The sequence below is a fragment of the Lathyrus oleraceus genome, chromosome 7 (genome assembly GCF_024323335.1).
Source record: "Lathyrus oleraceus cultivar Zhongwan6 chromosome 7, CAAS_Psat_ZW6_1.0, whole genome shotgun sequence".
Lineage (NCBI taxonomy): Eukaryota > Viridiplantae > Streptophyta > Magnoliopsida > Fabales > Fabaceae > Lathyrus > Lathyrus oleraceus.
In genome coordinates this window covers 98798066-98819680 of record NC_066585.1, presented here as the reverse complement: position 1 = coordinate 98819680, position 21615 = coordinate 98798066, and the positions used below count along the sequence as shown (strand labels likewise).

Here is a 21615-nt window from a genome sequence, read left to right as displayed (position 1 = left end):
GTTTTATTAAAGTATGACCCAAACACATCCGAACCAAATGCAATTTTTTGCGATTTTGATTTGGTTTGGTTTAGTTCGGTTTGCGATTGTCTATTGGGTTGGTTTGATTTTGAACACCCTTACCTGTACTCGAAGTTAGGCGAGGATTATCTTTGGAAGATAAAGCAGATGACAAGAAGTTGCACGCTGCCTATGGTAATTTACTTCTACTAATATTTTCATAATTCATTTGTTACATTTGCTACTAATATTGTTATATTTTCAAAGATGGATCACCTCTCACTTCTCTCGCATCTCCGAGTGGGAAGTTGCGCCTAGCAACACTGAGGACTGACCACGTGATGTTGCATTTGTTAAGTACATGGGGAATAATGCGGTCAGGCCATTCAAAATGTATATTAATCGTCATGTACCAGATGACATTTGCTTATGCCCATATGAGGGTCACCGCGAGACGCGTCAGTTTGACGTCATTTCATTATACTCCGGATGACTGGCATGTGGGTTATCTCTTATGCATCCTTATCTGCCCGAGCGAGTCACGCGCCAGTTTGACTACTTGTAGATTATTTTGAAATCTTCCTATGAGTCTTCTCCCCCCGGCGTTTGCTGCAAAGATCTTGGTACGATACTTGATGATTTTGAGAGTCACTTGGTACTAGAGGAGTATCGTAGGGTGCCGACTCCTTTTCAGTGGGCTTATGCTAAAGGCTACATGACATGGTTCTATAGGGTGTGTCACCCTATCATGACACCAGACGCTTCTGGAAGACCACATAGTTCAGCTTATCAAGAGGTACTTGAGGCTAGATATGACCACACCGAGTCCGTGATGACGACGCGTCGACGTGTTTTGGAGATGGGTAGAGCAAGCATAGAAGCAGAACTCTTTGAAGATAAAAGTCCCCAATTGGTCCTCGTGGAGAACATGATTGCGGGGTTACAGAATGTCGTGCAGTACAGGCGGAAGAGGAGGCATGAGTTAGACATACCCAGTAGTTTATGTTTGAAATGTTTGTATTTTCAGACAAATGTTATGTATGGTCTTGACTTTTTAGATTAATTCATGACTTTTTACTTTCATTTAACTTGATTTTACACAAATATAACTTGGTCTAAAAAATTACAATGTTGGGACAATGGTGCTGCTCTGAAATGATTCAGGGGGATTTTTGGAGATGTATCTCCAAAATAATTATTTTGACAAATAACACGCTTTTAATATCTGTTAAAGGACTTCAGGGGACATTTCGAAGATGTATCTCTGGATACACTCAAATAATGTATAAAAATGCACCTTCGGACCATATTTTATTCAAAATATGATGGATCACATAATAACACATTTCAGTATACTTTCGGTGCGTTCGGAGATGCATCTCCAGATACATGAAAAAAAACATTTTTAAATTATTAAGAGTGTAAGATGCAAAGAGTAATCCCTAAAGATAAACCTAAGTATTTGATAATTAAGAACCAAATAAAACTAGTTTTAACAATGTTTTTTTTTATTGTTTTAAATTCAAGTAAACATTCTAAATGAACATAAGAAGTCATTTAAATACTATATACACTTTAAAATGTTATTATTTGTTTGAATATGAGTAAACATTCTTTTACAATTAGAATACGCTTAAGTATTTCATAAATTTTAGGGTATAAATTGTTCACCTTTGCATTACATAGTACGGTATAAAACAATAAAAACTAATGTACTACGGATAGCAAAACTTTCTCATCATTATCATCCAAGACATGTGTTTCACAATAGTCTTCTCCAGTTTCATGTTCCATCTTTAGCTGATCCATTTCTGATTCAACTAATGCAACCATTCTTGCTCTCTCCCTATCCATCGGGTATGTAAAATACAGAAATGAATAAATGATAACACATATTGCAATAGGAATTGCAATTGTACTATAAAGTGCCTTACCAAGTGATGCAGCATTTTCTCTATCAGTTTCAATTTCAACAGAATCCGATGAACCTTTTGGCACTGGTTTATAACCATAAACATGTTGAGCCAAAACTCCAACAATAGGCGGAGCAAAAGACGCCAATATACACTCAAAAGATCGGTCCAAAGCATATACTGCCGTTCGCGATTTCTCAGGTACTATTTCAGCAAATATTGGATCATTTGTTGCTGCTGCACACCAGAATGTGATTATTCCCATGATGACCAAAACAAAACCATGTATAAAGGGTGTGGATGGATCATTAGGCAATAATAACAACAAAATCGCAGATAAAGGAATCGTCGAACCCGCGCTTATTTGCGCCAACATTATTCTTCCAGTGTTTGGTAACCGTTGAGATAAAAAATCTCCAAGCCATCCTCCAAACAGACCCCCGAACGAAGCAGAAATTATAAATATGGTCCAAATAACTGCTGTTGTACCATGTGAGAAGCCTATGAGTTCTAACCAAAGAGTGAAAAACGACAAACTCGACCCACGGAATGATCCGAATACTCCCTGAGCTACAATTATCTGAAAAGATGGAACTTTTATAACAGACTTTGCTTCTTTTATTAAATCTTTCACCTCAGAATAAAAAGACTTGTTTGGAATTTGATACGATGTCGGTTTTGCGCTGTTGTTTGGGAAGTGTGGATCATTGGCAAAGACGCGTACTAATAAACCGACTACGACGCTAATCAATGCAACAATATGAAAAGCTATTCTCCAACCAGGTACGCCAAAGAATGAAGTTGAGGCTAGTAGTACTGCAAAGAGATTACCAATGATACTTCCAAGGTTTCCGGTTAATTGAAGCCATCCAAAAGCCGTTCCGCGGTTACTATCAATGGTGGAGTCTGCAATTAGAGACTGAATTGCTGGAATAACAATGGCAAGTCCTATGCCATTTAAACCTCTTGAAATCGCCACCTATATATCATGCAACAAAGTTATATACTATACTTCATTATGAAGAAAAGAGAAAGAAAATATTAAAATGAGGACCTGCAAGAAGGTGGAGGAGATTGCAACGAAGAATGTAGCAACAGCCCAAAGAAAAGCACCGAGAGCAATAACATGAGCACGGTTGTGGCGCGTGGCGAGGTAAGCGGCGAGAGGATAACAGAATGATTGAACGAGGGATCGGTAGAGAGTGAGAGAGCCTAACGCGGTGGGGTCGGCGTTGAGAGCAGCGCCGATCTCTTTGTATACTCCTGGTAGTAATGATGTATCGGCTCTCTCCATGATACCGGCTAGATTCACGAGCACCAGTGTCAGTGTCTCTGGTTTCATCTTTACAATTTGGTTTCTATGAATGATGGATAAGTGTCATATAGAAAATGAATCTGCAGACCCAAATGGTGTTTGGGGTTGACTTGGATGGGTATGGGAAAGTTTTGGAGAGAAGATGCATTATTGATTGTTAAAGACATTGTATGAGTCTGTGGTTCAAAACATTTCAAATTTCAAACAGTTTTGACTTTTAGACCTTCTACAAATGAGATATTTTCCAATTTCCATATCATGATCATTCAACACGCAATTGCGCTCTCATTTTACATTTTAATTTGACTGTAGAAACTTGAAGGAGTGAGTAGACAATTTGAGAGAGAAATTTGACACAACAGTTACAATTTTAAAAATTAAAATGGTCGTTTACCCTATTAATTTTACAATAAATATTTATCCGGTCTCTTATTATAAGATTCTTTGACAAAAATTATGGATATTAAAAAAATTGTAATAATAAATTTTATAAAATAATTGTGTTATTTTTATATATTTATTTTTATAATTGTTGATATTTGTAGTGGTTAAAAGAGTACAATGAAAACACCTCCTTGTGTATCTTGAGAATATTTTAAGTCTATCTCAGGGAGTAGTGAAAAGCTCTGAATATGTGTTTCTGAGAAAAATTAGAGATCTTCCTCAACAATAAAATCAATGTATTTATATGAGTTTTTGTGGACGGGACAAAAGAAGAAGTCAAACCCACTTTCTCCATCACTCCCCTCAATTCGCTCAATGAGGAGTGGTTACTTCCCCTAATATGATGACAGTTTTACCACCTCACTTTGATTATATTTTGGGTTAATGCATGTGCCACATGTTTTGTCCACTAGATTTATAAGAGAACATGGATTGGATTGGACATCTTAGCCTAAACCCAATAAGGTGGCTTAGCCCTTCTTTAGGCAACATCATGTATCATTTAGGGCGACATGCCATAATATGTTGGTCACTTGTCCAGTGTTGAGGGAGTTGGTTTATGTCATACAATCATGGATCCTTCTTCTTAAGGCCAAGTAAAATTATACCAATATATAGTCCCTCAAGCACGAGGTCTTGGAAAGGGCGAAGTGATTTAATTCTAATGTTTTGAATTTCTCCAAATGGGACTCCTAAAGTCGAATTCATTTATCCCTTAGGTATGTGCTTCAATGTCTTCTTGTTTACTTGTCATGCCAAAAGAGTTTTGTGGTACTGTCTATGAGGGTTAATAGTGGTATTTGAGTGGCGATTTGCTTTATTTAGACTTATTCATTTGTAATCTCGAGGTACATATCTGAACTTTGCCATGACTAAAAATATATTCTTGCGGATTTATAAGGTGGCTTTAGAGGGCGAGTCCCTCAATCGTGGATTTATAAGGTGAGTCAATCAAATGATGCATCATTTACAGTTTAAGTAAATGTACATTTGCTCATTATTCTCCTTTTCACCATTTGCATGCCATTTTACGGCCTCGCTCTTCTGGTTTTTATGGATTACAAGCTCGTACATGGTGACTCTTATCATTCTATTCGAGTTATCATACAATTACTTTTGTGGCATATACATTTCACATTGTTTTAGTTAAATAATGTTCTGGTTGAGGTGAGTCCCCCCAGCGTCCCTAGGGTTTCTCCCGATGAAGATCTTTAAGATTCAACGTTCATATTGCCTATAAGGGTTGCCAAGATTATTTCATGAAGATCCAACATTCATATTGCCTTTATGGGCGATAGGGTACTTCCATGAAGGTCCATCATTCATATTTTCTATGAGGGAGGAAAGGATCCTTTCATAAAGGTCCATCATTCATATTGGCTCTAAGGGGGAAAAGGATCCTTCCATGAAGGTCCAACATTCATATTGCCTCTAATGGAGACAAGGATCCTTCCATGAAGGGCCAACATTCATATTGCCTCTAATGGAGACAAGGATCCTTCCATGAAGGTCCAACATTCATAGTGCATTCAAAACATAACATCAGATAGTAAAAGGAATAATGCACCTTGTTAAAAACCCTACCCTTGTAGATCTTTCCTGCAATCATGATATATTTGGAGGTGAGCTTTATGATCCTTTTTGCTTTATCCTTGTTCGTAGAAAGTTAGCCAATTATCATATAATGTATTATGGGCATCATTCAACTTGAGGATTGGGTGACTTCAATGGAATTGATTTCTTCTATTTCGATGCTGGGGCAATTAGGGCCAACCTTCTTAGTACCTGTGATGCTAGGCATATATATTATTTCAAAGAACTAGAGATGTTCAGATAAGTTTCGTACCATGGCAAGATATTTGATGAGTTATGCCTCTTTTACTTAATATTCCCTAGTGACCTGATTTTCTACTAGTTGTGAGTCGGTCTTAGCCTTGATCTTTGAATCTCTCATTTCAATGATGAGATTCATGCCAACAATGATGGCTTCATATTCAGCTTAATTCTTGCAGGCCTTGAATTTGAATCTCAAGGACTGCACTATTAGAAGGTTATATGGGCCTTCCAAAACTATTTTGGAGCCATTTCCCTTTCGATTCGAAGCGACATTCGCTAATAATATCCAAACATGGGGAGTCTTTCCATCTACTGGAATTGAACCTTACCATCCTTCATGCTAAATTTGGCTTCTACATGATTTGGCGGATCAGGTTATTGATTATGACCATTAGCTTGTGTCCTTGGAAGTAGGGTTTGAGTTTCCTTGCTGTAATCAAGACCGTCACTTCTAGTTTCTCAATATTTTGATACCTTCCTTTTGTGCCTTTGAAGAATTTATTCACAAAATAAACTGTTTTTTCACTTTTTCCCTTTTTTTGAATGAGTATGAAACTCATTTCCAGCTCAGTAACAAATAGGTACAAATATAAGGGTGCATCATCTTCTTGGCGCATCAAGATGAGATGAACATCTCTTCCCACTCACATTTCCATTCAAAATTCTTCTTCTTTTTTAGAGTATGAGTGTGTGTGTGGTTCAAAACGTTTCAAATTTCAAATAGTTTTGACTTTAGACCTTCTATAGATGTTTTCCAATTTCCATATCATGATCATTCAACATGCAATTGTGCTCTCATTTTAATAGTTAGTATTTTAATTTGACTATAGAAACTTGAAGGAGTGAGTAGTTTGGGTGACCTTGGACAATTTGAAAGAGAAATTTAACACAACAATTATAATTTTAAAAATTAAAATGGTGGTTTACTCTATTAATTTTACAACAAATATTTACCTGGTCTCTTATTATAAGATTCTTCACCAAAGTTATGGATATTAAAAAAATAATTGTAATAATAAATTTTATCAAAAAATTGTGTTATTTTTACATTTTTATTTTTACAATTGTTGATATTTGTACCTGCTAAAAGAGTACAATGAAGACAACTCCTTATGTATCTTGATAGTATTTTAAGGTTAGCTCACACGGAGTAGTGAGAAGCTCTCTATGCGTGTTTTTGGGGAAAAAATGGAGATCTCCCTCAGCAATAAGACTGATGTATTTATATGAGCTTCCATAGACTTGACAGAAGAGGAAGTGAAACGAACTTCCTCCATCAATCCCCTCAATTCGCTCAGTGAGGAATGGTCATTTCCCCACTAATAGGGAGGACAATCTTACCATCTCACCTTGACCATCTTTTGGGTCAATGCATGTGCCACGTGTTTTGCCTATTGAATTTAGAAGGAAACATGGCAGCTTAGCCCTTCTTTGAGTGACCTCACGCCTCATTTCGGGCGGCATGTCATAATATGTTGCTTACTTGCCTGGTGCTGAGGTAGTTGGTTTATGTTGTATAATCATGGAACCTCCTTCTTAAGGCCCAACAAAATTATACTAACACATAGTCTTTCAAGCACAAGGTCTTGAAAAGAGAAAAGTGATTTAATTTTAATATTTTGAGTTTCTTCAAACGGGACTCATAAAGTCGAATTTGTTTATCCCTTAGGTATATGCTTTGATTTCTTCTTATTTACTTGCAATGGCAAAGGAGTTTTATGGTACTATCTTTGGGGTTTAATAGCGGTATTTGATTGGTGATTTGCTAATTTATTCATACTTATCCCTTTGTAATTAATCTCGAAGTGCATATCTGAGTGTGTCATGACTGAGTATATATTTTTGCGAGGTGATTCCCTCAAATGTGGCTTTAGAGGGTGATTCCCTCAATCGTGGATTTGGAGGGAGAGTCCCTCAAATGTGGCATCGTTTATAGTTTAGGTAAATGTACCCATAATCATTATTCTCCTTTTCACCCTTTGCGTTCCATTTTGCGGCCCCCTTCTTCTGGTTTTTATGGATTACAAGCTTGTACATTGTGAATATTATCGTTTTATTCGAGTTATCCTACTACTTTCGTGGCATATATATTTCACATTGTTTTAGTTAAATAATGTTCTGGTTGAGGCGAATCATTCTAGAGTCGCTAAGGTTTCTCCTTATGAGGGTCCTTAAGATTCAACTTTCATATTGCCTCTAAGGATTGTGAGGATTCTTCCATGAAGGTCCAACATTCATACTGATTCTAAGGGCAATAGAATCCTTCCATGAAAGTCCAACATTCATATTTCCTACGAGGGCGGCAAGGATCCTTCCATAAAGGTCACTATAACATTTTTTCTCTTTAACAACGGTTGAAAATTGTAGCCAGAAATGGGATAAATGTTGTCTAAAAGTATATGGGATGTTTTCCAACCGTCTATTGTGTGAGGGTTGCATATTATTTTAGGGGACTTTATTTTCACTTTTAGGCCATAATTTTCTAAAAAATCACCTAAAACAGAGGAAAAATTGACGTTTTTTCTTGCCATCTTAGGTAACGTTTTTAAGGTGTTGTTAAAAAGTGCAACGACTGAAAAATGCTCCTTAAAAATGGTAAAGTGAGAACATTCTAAGGGGACGATTTTCAATCGTTGTCATATTTAGTAACAATTACAAATTGTTTCCTAAAAATGAAATAGAGAGAAGACTTGGTAAATATACCTATAACTTACAAGGAGTACTTTTAACCATATTTTTCATCAAATAAATAATTCAAACAATAATTATACCAAACAAAAATTTCATGTACCACAAAAATTGTGTTAATAAGATCTTCAAACAGCATTCAAATACACATAATAAACACAAAATATCTAACATTACTTAATACTACAAGTTTAACACTTAGAAGTCTAAGTCTAGCAAAATGACAAAATACATAGTTTCTTTAAGTTTAATGCTTAAGTAAAAGCCTAGAACAACAACATCCAAGTCATTTAAATTTGATGAATTCAGTATCATCTCCATCATCCACTTCATCACCTATGTCGTCATCGTGAAGGTCATCACTTATGTCGTCCTCTTGAAATTCATCACCTATTTCATCGTCATCACTTAAGTCGTCCTCTTGAATTTCGTCACTTGCGTCGTTGTCCTTGCCATCATCTTTATTGATGAGAAGGAAAAAAGTTACTAAACATTTAATTTCTCTATACATTTTATAGATGCTTTGTTGCATAAGATAAAATTTCAGATTTATATAACTATAAACTATGTATTTTGTCCTTGCTGCATAAGGTAAATTTTCAGATTTATACCTTGCTGTATAAGGTAAAATTCCATATTTATACCACTTATAAAATATGTATTTAAGGTGAAATTTCAAATTTATACCACTTATAAATATGTATTTTGTCCTTGCTGCATAAGCCAAATTTTCAGATTTATACCTTGTTGCATAAGGTAGAATTTCATATTTATACCTCTTATAAAATTTCAGATTTAACTTCTTTATACATTATACATTGTTGCATAAATATTTAAGTTTTCTATACAATTATAAACTAAGTTTCTAAATAAAGAACTTGGTGAGTCTTTGTGATTCAAATACAATTTAGATCAACTTACTTAAGTTTCATTTTACCTTTACATCATAAATGTAATCATATATCTCAAACAAGTAGAGTCAGTGCTTGAAACTTTGGAAATTCAGAATTGAAATGAAGAGGAATTCAATGCCGGTGAAATGCAACCAAAAAATAAATTCAAATAAAGGTTTTATTAAGAATATAGTATATTGCAAATTGATCATTGAGATAAAATCATCATTTTTAATTAGGCATAGTTTAACCAACAAAAAACTTACTTAGCCAAAAGAAAAATTAAGCACTCTTGAATGTAATAGATTGAATTACCTTTAGGGGACCTGGAGTATGAGTTGATGTAGATGAACTCATTTGTGGGACCATTCTTTTTGTTGAGAATGTATCAAGTGTGAGTAATATGGATAATAGTCCTACATTGGTTGGTAATGTGGAGATTTGAGCATTTATAAGTGAGAGAACCCACCCACCTATCACCTTAAGGTTTTGGGTGAATATGTGGTGTGTCTCTCACAAAGATATTTCTCTAGAAAAGAAGTCCCACAATGTTCAATGCTCCCTAGTGAAAAACTCCCCCAACAATGGTATCATAAGCCTTTGGTTTCAGAAAGGGACCGACTTACTTGTATCGAAAGTCAACTGTGGTGAATAAGAAACGTTCCGTTGAAGAGTGTCAACGGCGCTAGTGTGGTGAATAAGAAATGTTCCGTGCGGCTCAAGGATTTGTGGAATTAAGAAGAGCTTTCACTTGAGGGGGAACATTGTGGACTCACACTTGAGGGGGAGTGTTGAGAATGTATCAAGTGTGAGTAATGTGGATAATAGTCTCACATTGGTTGGTGATGCGTGCTTTTCGCAAGTATACGAACGCGTCAGAGTAATATAAAAGATTGTCGAATCCACAGAGACCAAGTGTCAATCTATCGGTATCTATTGTTATGGTGTTTATCTAAGGTAATCAAAATAGGGGTTTTTAGAGTGTTCAATGAAAAGTAAAGTGTTGAATAAAGTTCAATTAATAAAGACAGACTCGAATGTAATTCACATAATCAATTAATAATCCAAGTACTTGCTAATAGAACTACTTATGGACAGTGTTTCCTACTTTGAAAAGAACCAATTTAACGAGAATTATCGCTTTCGCGAATTCAGAACCGAGTTGTACTCCCTAACCAAACCCTCTTATTGTCACTTATAAAAAGGCGCGCATTGCGTTAGAGTAGTAAACCTATTTTTAAGAAATATAGTATCTTGACTAAGTTGAAAAGTATTTTAACCTGGATTTCTTAACCAAAAGAGGTTCTCACGAACCAGACTCTAAACTTATAAACGCGTCCGAAAACAGTTTTAAAATCACTTTTCTTCTTAAGTTAAAAACTCCTAATGAACTAAACAAAGCACTTTCGTTGTTTTTGAAATAGTTAAAAACAATTAAGTTTAAAAGGACGTTGGACGGCTTTCGATCTTACCCAACGGAAATTAAGTGCGGGAAAACTTAAGTTGAAAGTCAAAATAGCCCTTAAGTGTTTCTACGAACAATTGTACGGATTATCGGTTCAATTACGATCCTTACATTCTAACCTTATAGATTTAGTTAGACATGGTAAAGTAAAGGTGCATTTAATTTAAATAAAAGTAGTGTGAGTGCGGAAAGTAAATAAAAGTAGTGCGAGTGTGGGAAATAAATAAAAGTAGTGCGAGTGCGGGAAATAAATAAAAGTAGTGCGAGTGTGGGAAATAATTAAAAGTAGTGCGAGTGCGGGAAATAAATAAAAGTAGTGTGAATGCGGGAAATAAACAAAGTAAAGCGAGTGCGAGAAATAATTAAAGTAAAGCGAGTGCGAGAAATAAATAAAGTAAAGTGAGTGCGAGAAATAAATAAAGTAAAGCGAGTGCGGGAAAATAAATTAGATAAAGGCAAGTAATAAAAACCTGCTCCAATCGGAGGGTTGAATAAAATGCGAAGCGGAAATAAAAATGGCGGCAGGATTAACTTCCTTCCAAAGTGCTCCAAACTCGATTACAGACTCGATCACAAAACTCGATTACACAATTGTGGTAACACCCTAATGCGAAGCGATTACCACTTTAAAATACTGAATATATGCCTAAGTGAAACTAAGTTTGCTCTAAGTTTGCATCTGTTCTAAGTTTGGATGATTAAACAAGTGAATTCGAGTTTCTATTTATAAGCAAGTAAAATGATGAAAATGACAACGATGCCCTTCAGTTTGAATTTGGGAGGGAAAACTTTTCCTTTTGTGGCGCCCGCCACAAGTCCATGGCGTCCGCCACAAGGCCAATCTGTGGCGCCTTAGTGGAAGTAGTGGGGAACGTGGCAGTTGAGGGAAGTTGAGCTAGGACACGTCATGGCAGGGTCTATGGCGCCAGCCACAGTGGAAGTCTGATCGGTCACCATTTCCATTGAATTCCCGTCGCTAATCCGACATATTTTCATCACCTTGATAAGATTTATGTTTGTTTTTAGTTGCATTTAAGTCAATTATCATGTTTTGTTGGTTTGGTATTGCATTGCATTTGATTACGAGTTTATGTCAAAAAAAAAGATCTCGTTTATGCTTCGTTTGGTAGTGTCATTGTTCCAGGTTTAAAAGCAAGAATGGTGAAGTTCTGGACACTCTGAAGGAAGAAAATATGAAAGAACAACAGAACAACACGGCCACCCGTGTGCCACCACACGGCCGTGTTGTTGATCAAACAGAGCAAAGATGAAGCAGAAAACAGAAATCAACACGGCCACCCGTGTGCCACCACACGGCCGTGTTGATTAAAACAGTGCATTAACACGGGCACCCGTGTGTGGGGACACGGCCCGTGTTGTTGCCACTGTAACGTATGCTGAAATTAATTAATGTTGAAGAACAACACGGCCACCCGTGTGCCACCACACGGCCGTGTTAATTCAACGCAGCTTGGAAAACCTAATTTTTGCTATTTAACCCGATTATGCTCATTAAGGGTAGTTTGGACCTTTAGCTTGGAAGAGAGTCATCTGAAGCTATAAGAAGGCTTGGAAGAGAAAGAAGAAGGGACCTTTTGACAGACGAACGAAAGCATTGCATTGGAGAAGATAGCGAATACGACGGATTTGAAGACGGCAAGATTCAAGGGTATCAACCATTGAAGATAAAACTCTCCTAATTCTTTGTAATGTCTAATCTTTACTTTATGAGTTCTTTACGTACTATGAGAGGCTAAACCCCCTGATGCTAGGGGGGTGGTCCTGATGTTATCACATGTTATGAATTTGAACCTATGATTTCTTAATTACTATGTTACGTATTTCAATTCAATTGTGTGATGTTATTATGCTTTTGTATCGGACAAATACAAATTGATCTCTGACTTCCAATAACAGGATTGTGATTGGTAGGGTTTTCACACAATTGGGTTTATGAATGCATCATCTAGGACTAGCAACTTTCGTAAATCACCGTAAACCTTGATATTTTGTATGATTAAAACCAATGATTAATTGAATGGACATTTGAGTGAGAATTGGTAGTTTAATAGTTTCTTCCTTAAGGACTTAAATAAGAACATACCAGAGGTTAGGTGATTGAATGTTTCATATGTATTAAAGAAATCGGGACTGAATTCATAACCGGTTACTTCAACCACTCACCCTAGCATCTTTTATCTTAATCAATTATTTTTACTATTTTTGTGTTTACGATCATAAATTCCTAAACAACCAAACCATTATCTTTTTGTTCTAATAGAATCAAATTAAAATAAGTAATTCCTACGCAATCCTTGAGATCGATACTTGGAAATAAAACTCCTTATTACTACATCGGTAAAAATAGTACACTTGCTATTTTTCCGATTAAGTTTTTGGCGCCGTTGCCGGGGATTGCCAAAATACATATTTTAATTTTTATTCTATTGAAATTTTGTTGCTCGTCAACCAAAATTTTATCTGTGACAAATTCTGTTATTCAATTCTAATTTTTGTCTAACTTGTTTATGCGAGGTAAGGCCTCAGCGGATTTTCCTTTTGACGCAGATCCAGAAAGAACTCTTCGCGCTCGACTTCGACAAGCTAAGAGAAAGAAACTGGAATTAGCAGAGAAAGCGGACTTGTTATCTTCAAACTTGATTAGCATTGGGACCTAAGTCCTCCAAGATCAGAATACCTGACCTCACAAGGTCTTGAACCTTCATCTTCAGCTGGAAACAATTATCCACGTCATGACCAGGAGCACCCGAATGATACACACAATGCTGATCGGGCCTATACCACCACCGAGGGTTGTCGGGTTTAGCCGGCGGGTCTCTGGGAGTAATCAAGTTCCGCTCTATCAACGAGGGACAGAGCTCGGCGTAGGACATGGGGATTGGATCAAAAATGATCTTCTTCCTCTCATTACTCGTACTGGCTTGCTGGGAAGCCTGCTGCTGAGGACGATGTTGTTGATGCTGATATTGCTGAGTTGACCTTCTCTGTTGCTGTTGAGTAACTGGAATAGTCACAGCAGCAGCATGACGGTTCTGTCCTTTGTTTGCACTCCTCCGACGGTGCACAGCATTTGTTTCAATCTCTCCCCTTTTGGGTGCCCCAGAGGATGGCTTCTTAGAACCGGAAGAATTTGAAGAGCCAGGATGGCGAAACGGAGCACAGGTTGCTCTGACATCAACAGTCTCTGCAGTAAGTGGTTGTTCACTGATTCTGATCCCCCTCAATTCATCGCCCAAGGCATAATCATTGACGAGAATAGTGACAGCAGCATTCTCATGAACGGGTACATCCACTGGTGGAGCACGGTGGACCGGTGGAATCACGGCTTCCAGTCTCTGGGCTAAGGCACGCAGCTCCTCTTGCCCCTGAACAACTCCTTGCATCTTTGTCATGAACTGGGCCATGTTTGCCCTCATCTCAGCCAACTCAGTCTGAACCTGATCCATACTTCTCTGATGGTTGAGTCTGGTCGCGGTGCGGACGGTGATCAACAATCCTGTCTCAGTCGGGAACCAAAGCGAGGAGTCTTTCCAAACATGTCTGCAATGCAAGGATGTGTATGATATGCATGATGCGGATGCGGATGCTATCTTATCATGAATGATCCTGAAAAGGATATGCGTATGCGAGTTAACTTTTTTCATGCATTACTATTTTTTTGAAAATAAATATGCTATGATGCAAATGATGGAGCCAAGACTGGCAGGAACTGGCATCTGAGGAACCATCTGAAACCCCAAAGTCATCTGAGGAGCTGGCATCTGAACCCATGTCTGGAGAACTGAGTCACCATCTGAGCGAGTACCCTCAAATTCAGCCCAGGGATCCGAAATAAACGGAACCCTCTGATCAATACCAGGGTCAAACCTCCGGCGTCCAGAAATATAACTCGTAGTCACCATCAGTACCAGGAGTCACCAACTGTACCTGTTAAAATGATCAAACCCGCCCCGCTCACGGGTGTCATCTAGGCCATGGGTAAGGTCGAGAGAAACGCAGCATAAATAACCTTTCGCAGAATATCATCCTGTGCACACCCGATGTATGCACCGATAATATCCCACCAGGGTCTGAACTGCTCGTGATATCAATGTTCCGCTAAGTGGCGCCATACCACCCGCTTCCCATGAATCACTCTATTCCTAGGTTTCCTAGATTTCACTCATAGCCTGGGTATTGGGCCTTTTACCTCGAGTGACTCCCATCCCCACAAAGAAAAACAGACAACCAACCAGGTAGAATGAATAATGAATATGAATGCAAACATTAATGCACACAATAAATGCAAACAATAAATGCACATATATACAATGAATGCAATAAATAACAGCACAAAGCAACCAAAGCCCTAACCTAGAGAGCGCTAGGAGAGACTCGCTCGGGGAAGATGGACCAGCACAGGTCAACTTCTCTACATTTCCCCAGCAGAGTCGCCAGCTGTCGCATCACGCGAAAAACCGGCGGGAAAAGAAAGAAACAACAGAGCCGCCACCGTGCGTTATTTATCCCAAAAGAGGGAAAGGAAACACTCAGAGTAAACCTGGGAAAGAACATGGTCTCGCGACCAAAGAGTATGGGTTCGGGAGTCGGTTATGCGAAGGGAAGGTATTAGCACCCCTACGCATCCGTCGTACTCGACGGGATCCACGCACAATAGGAAGGAAAAATGGTTGCTAAACACTGCTCAAACACACACACACTGGCTGAAAGAGACACAAGAAACTGACTGAAACTGAACTCGGCAGGATGTCGCATCCTGGGCCTACTTAGTCTATCAGGCATAGACATCAGAGTCCAAGTAGTTCGGACTGGGGAAACGACACATGCTCGCTAGGATATCGCATCCTATGCATACGTATCTTCTCGGACGAGAGAAGAATCAGAGCATTCGTAGCTCGGCTGACACGCACACAAACAAACACAGGCAAAGGCAAACGTGGAGCCTGAATGCCAACCACTGGACTTACATCAGCATCCGAACCAAAACGCACTCAAGAAGGCAAACATGGAGCCTGAATGCCAATCACTGGACTTACATCAGCATCCGAACCAAAACGCACTCAAGAAGGCAAACATGGAGCCTGAATGCCAATCACTGGACTTACATCAGCATCCGAACCAAAACGCACACACACTGGAACCTAACTGCCACTCGATGGACTTACATCAGCTTCCAAGCACACAACAACGCAACAAGTTAATAGGGAGTCGGGGACTCGAGCCTATAACTGTCAAGCACACACTCAAACAGACAGACAACAAATTGCTAAGGAGTCAGGCACTCGAGCCTAGCAACTGTCAAACAACACACACAAAAAAGAAAAAGGGCGCCCGGAGAGATCAGCTCAATCTCCTGCCTACATACTTCATCTGGTATGAAGATCAGGGCGATGTAGTTCCCCTACAGAGGGAAAAAGGACTAGCCTAACCAGATAACAGAGGGAGACACAACACTAGGGAGACTACGACTCGAGCCTAGATGTTATCATGCAAATTCGTCCCTAAGTTAAGGTTTCTAGCTAACTGGCACAGGGAGCCAGCCTATCCTAGTCATGACTTGCACAGGAAGCAAGCCACACACACACTTAACTTGCACAGGAAGCAAGCCAAGCAAAACCTAACTTGCACAGGAAGCAAGTCTAAACTAAACCTAACTTGCACAGGAAGCAAGTCAAACAATCCTAACTTGCACAGGAAGCAAGTCAAACAATCCTACAAGCACAGATAGCACACACTATACACAGGCAAGTGGCTCAAACAAGGGTTAGGTTTTAGTCGAGGGGTCATATCAACCTCAACAAACAAACCTCTGGAACTGGGTGAATGTTGCTCTTAACCTTGCCATTGAGGGGCTAAGGTGAAGCAGATGAAAGGAGATGAGGGGTGTGCCTCATTGCTCTTATCCCTGGCCAGGGAGAGCATTTGACAAGAATGTGCGGGTTCAGAAAGTGGGAACCCTTCTACACATTTGATACTGACTCAACTGTGCAATTGCACAAGATCTTGGGTTTTTATCTGTAATGCATCAACACAGTGGTGTGAGCAAAGCAGAAGACACACTGAATAGCAGGGGATAGGTTGCATATCCCTTGGGTTCTGTCAATTGCCTCTTCACTTAGGAGGACTTTGACTCTGTACAAGGACAAAAATAAACAGCCACAAACATTGCCTCTTAAGGAGGACTTCAGACAGTTGCCTGGCCAAGTAACAGGCCAGGTCTTCCAGACTACATGAAGTTAGGAAGTTACCTCAATGCAAATTGCTTATACAAGCAAAGCAAAGCAAAAGTTCACAAGGAACTAAGCAACTAAAAGCACCTGAAACAGTCAAGCAGATGTTAGTATACAAGTCATAGTTAAGTCAAAATGAAACAGATATCAACCAGTCAACACAAGCAGGTGTATGTGCAAGGCACAGGGCTTAAGGCATGTGAGCCAAGCCACCTACAAGACAAAACATGTTAGACAATGACATTTAGGCAAGCTCAATCAAAAGAAGTGGTCTCATTGGTCATTTGTTGGTCAACCTGAAAACATAAGCTCAAAGGTGAGTAACAGGACCACTAGGACAAGCCTAGGGTCAAAAGAGAATGAAAAAGTCAAAACAGCAAAGGATGAGTATCCAAAATCATGTTCAAACATTCAAGAAGCAAAACCAATTGGGTTCATGTTCATATCAATCATCATCATCATTTCATGAACAAATTAGGTCAAAACATGGCATTTAGAAGCTCATAGAAGTCAACAGCAAGACTTGCATCAAAAGTAATCTCAAACATTTCCAAAAATCACCAAATAAATCATGGTCAATCACAATCCATAGCATGGTAAGCATGTCAAATTTCATCTCATTTGGACAAGTGGAAGGCAGTCAATGAAAATCAGAAAGGCAAAGCAATTTTGAACATGCTCAATGAAGTCAACCAAACATGCATCAACTTAGAAAATTCATAAATCAGAGATGGCATATGATAAATGAATGGGGTCAAAACCATGGCAAAGATGAGGATGTCTAGTTATCTCATGTAGAATTTCATGTCCATCTAATAATGTATGAGAATTTCACAAATGAAATGGGAACAAGTGTCACAAAAAGTCAACATTTGACTAAATAGAGGAGAAAATCTCAAACAATTAGGAAATGCCACAAATAATTCCAATAAAATTCACATGTAGGCTAGACATACAAGAGTAGGTTCATGCAAAAAATCAGATCAATTGGAGGTCAAGAAACATGGCTATGAAAATCATGAAGTTGGACATCAATGGTGTGACACAAATTGTCACACCCTAATTCAAAAAATCATAACTCACAAACCACAAATGATAAATTCACAAACTCTACACCAAAATCACCATGAGTGTGTCTAGTTTAAGCACAAAACATTTGGGAGCCATTGGATAAAGTATCACCATTTCACAAATGTTTTGGCAAAGTGTACAAAAATTGGTCACATGTCACAAACCCTAGCACCATTTAAAATTCGACCATGCAAAAATTCTGGAAAATATATGACAAAAAACTAGAGATCGAGATGGACATGATGCAAAAATTCCCAATGAATTTGGAATTAAAATGAGGGACTTATGATTTTTTAAAGTTTGAGTAATTAAATGAAATAAATATTGAAATGAAAAATGGATTAATTTAGATTTTAAAGGACCGGTGGCAGAACTGTAATTAAATGAAGAAACTGGGGGCCAAAACAAGTCCAAACCGTTCGCTGACGTGGCGACCACTTAAGTGGTCTTGTCCCGCGTGGCCTGGTCAACGGACGCAGGGCCAATGAAATGGCCACTGGGCGTCCACGTAAGCCCAACAGTGACCGAGCCCTAGTAGGCGCCGGTCGGTGCGGCTGAAACAACCGTCTCCTTCGTGGAGACGGCGGAGCAACAGTGCTCCTCTTCTAAAATTTCCAGAATTTTAAAATAAATACACCAATCGAAAGGTTATCAATCATAGGTTCCAAATCCAAGGTCCAAACACTCTAATTCATCACCAATTTCTCAAATCGAAGGGAAGAACAAAATGGTACTAAAACTTCAAACGTCCCTAACTTCGCCTACGGTGCACTATTTCAATCGAATTTTATATCAATGGAATCAGGGTGAAACGAACTTCATGATTGTATGCTTAAAAACCAGAACTGAGCCACGCGAATTCTAACCTTTTCCTGAAGCTTTTCCATGGCAGTGACGGGTTTGTGGTCTTTTGGCCTTGAAAGACAAAAACAGAATTTCTTTAGTACCCCAGGAGACGCATGGACGAAGGAATGGAGTTCAATGATGCTTGGTTCTTCTCACAATCCCAACTGTCATGAAAATGCTCAATGTGAAAGTTTAAAGAACACAGCTCGAAAATGGTGGTTTGCTAGCTTCAATTCACCTCCAGAAAGTTTATGTATATTGGAACAAATGAAATCAAGGCAAGTTCTATGAGGATTCTTAGCAAAAATTCAAATGGAGCCAAAATGAGAGATTTTTTGAGAGAATGTCATTTCCTTCTGTTTTTGTGTAGTGTGCTAGGGGTTTGCAATATGACAGAAAATGATCATCAAATGTTCTGTTTGATGTTGTTTGTGGTAGGGCAATGCTTTGTCTCTTTGGAGTTTTGACCAATTTTTAGAAATGGCCAAAAGTGAAGCTTTAGAGAATGAGTGAAGTTGGTTTTTCTGCTGTCAAATGTGGCTTGGGGCTGCTATTACTCATTTCACTTGACAGAAAATCAACACAAAATCTGCTGTTTTTATGGTGCAAAGTATGGTTCATGGATATGTGGGATAGATTTGGTGAAAATTGTACTTTTCTTTCCAAGTTTCAAGCAAGTTGGCATGGGCTATGTACTTCATGGGAATGGGCTTGCAAACATATTTTAAATGACATTTCTGAACATATTCCAATGGCCAAATGGTAAAAAAATGATTAAATCAAAAAGTCAACCCTTGGTCAAACTTGAATTTAAATGAGATAAGTCAAAAAATTCCATTTTGATTGGCAAGGTTTTGGCACATGAAAGTTACATTTTTGGAAAGAGGGGATCAAATGTGACTTGTAGGAAAAAACCCCACCCAAATTGGCCAAATGGTTTGAGAGATATGGCCTTTTGAAGTTCAAGAATTTCTGAAATCGATTCGATCATAACTTGCCAACCATACATGGGAATTGAGTGTTCTTGGACTTTTTGGAAATGGTAGAACAAGATCTTCAACTTTCATGTTGGGCAAAAATTCATTTGAAGCTCATATCATGATGTAAGTTTGAGGATCAAGACTTTCCATTTTTGGTAAGTTTCAGTTACAGGTCCAGTTTCCATTTTTGGAAATTTCTGATCTGGCTTCAAATTCTTCCATGATGGTGTTTGACATGATATATGAAGACTATTTGGACATGAATAAGATCTCCCAAACCATTTCCATTCATCAAATCACTGATTAAATGGACAGTTGACCAACAGTTGACTTTTAGGGTTTCTGACTGACTGTGCATTGACTGATGACTTCTGAACATCCAATCCTTGACCAAAACACTTCAAATGGATCCCCAAGTCATGTGAACATGTTGGACCAACCCTAGGGCCTTGGCTCAATGAAAATTGTGCTTGCTTGCTTGACTGACTGATCTCCTGATCAGTTTGACCTAATTTCTTGATTTGCTTGCACTTGAGGCAAAAGGGGCCATGCAATGCCATGCAAGGGACCATGATATGCTATGACCTAATATGAAAATGTATGTACAATGATGGGTGCAAATTTGAGGTGCTACAGCTGCCCCTATTCAATCAGCTGGGAACCCGAACGGATGATAGCAACGGCTGTCAGACTTTCAGGGTAAACAGGGATTGAATACCAAAGAACCGTAGAATTTGCACAATACAGGGATCCACCAATGGAAACGTCCACTGGGATCTGATACTTATTACTGGGTATATATTTTTTGGTTTTGTTTGCAAAGGGTACGGCCACATCCAGACATCACAACGATGATGAATGGGAAAAGAAATCATAACTAGATGCCGACGGACAACTAGGAAAAACTCAACGTTTACCAAGACCAACGGGGAGGTAACCAGACATTAATGAATGACTGGAAAGGTGCAACCATACGTCAACGGACGAAATGGGAAAAACTCAACGTTTATCGAGACCAACGGAGAGGTAACCAGACATTAACGAATGACTGGAAGAGATACGACCATACGCCAACGGACGAAATGGGAAAAACTCAACGTTTACCAAGACCAACGGAGAGGTAAATCCACATGGGGACAGGTACAACTAGACGTCATAGGACGAATAGGAAAAACTCGACGTTTATCGACACCAACGGAGATGAGGAAACTCTACTGGGGGAGTGAACACAACCAAATCATCAACGGATGATTGGGAAAAACTCAACGTTTATCGACACCAACGGAGAGGAGGAAACTCAACCAGACGTCATAGGACGAAAGGGAGACTCAACGTTTATCGACACCAACGGAGAAGGAGAAAACTCAACCAGACGTCATAGGACGAAAGGGAGACTCAACGTTTATCGACACCAACGGAGAAGGAGAAAACTCAACCAGACGTCATAGGACGAAAGGGAGACTCAACGTTTATCGACACCAACGGAGAAGGAGAAAACTCAACCAGACGTCATAGGACGAAAGGGAGACTCAACGTTTATCGACACCAACGGAGAAGGAGAAAACTCAACCAGACGTCATAGGACGAAAGGGAGACTCAACGTTTATCGACACCAACGGAGAAGGAGAATACTTCACTAGGGAAGAAGGACACAACCAAATCATCAACGGATGATCGGGAAAAACTCGACGTTTATCGAAACCAACGGAGAGGTAACTCTGCATGGAGAGGGGTACAACTAGACATCATCGGATGACTAGGAAAAACTCGACGTTTATCGACACCAACGGAGAGGAGGAAACTTCACTAGGGGAGGGACGACGCTACGAACATCGAAAGATGATGTTTACCGACATCAAAGAAGACCAGACACTTACGCATGACTGGGAATCACCGAAAGATGGTGTTTACCG

The 21615-nt window shown here is 38.9% G+C and overlaps 1 protein-coding gene across 2 annotated transcripts; it reads right to left on the bottom strand.

Moving 5' to 3' along the window:
- Window positions 1-1562: 1562 nt before the first annotated feature.
- LOC127107590 (uncharacterized) lies at window positions 1563-3403 on the bottom strand. Of its 2 annotated transcripts, XM_051044885.1 has the most exons (3): window positions 2968-3403; window positions 1935-2892; window positions 1563-1846 (listed from the first exon to the last, which is right to left on the bottom strand). In XM_051044885.1, exons 1-3 carry the CDS (start codon window positions 3253-3255, stop codon window positions 1821-1823), a joined length of 1272 nt encoding a protein of 423 aa, XP_050900842.1. In that variant the 5' UTR covers window positions 3256-3403; the 3' UTR covers window positions 1563-1820. The 2 variants fall into 2 exon arrangements, with proteins under 2 accessions (XP_050900842.1, XP_050900840.1); XM_051044883.1 differs by having other exon boundaries at window positions 1563-2892.
- Between the last annotated feature and the right edge of the window lie 18212 nt (window positions 3404-21615).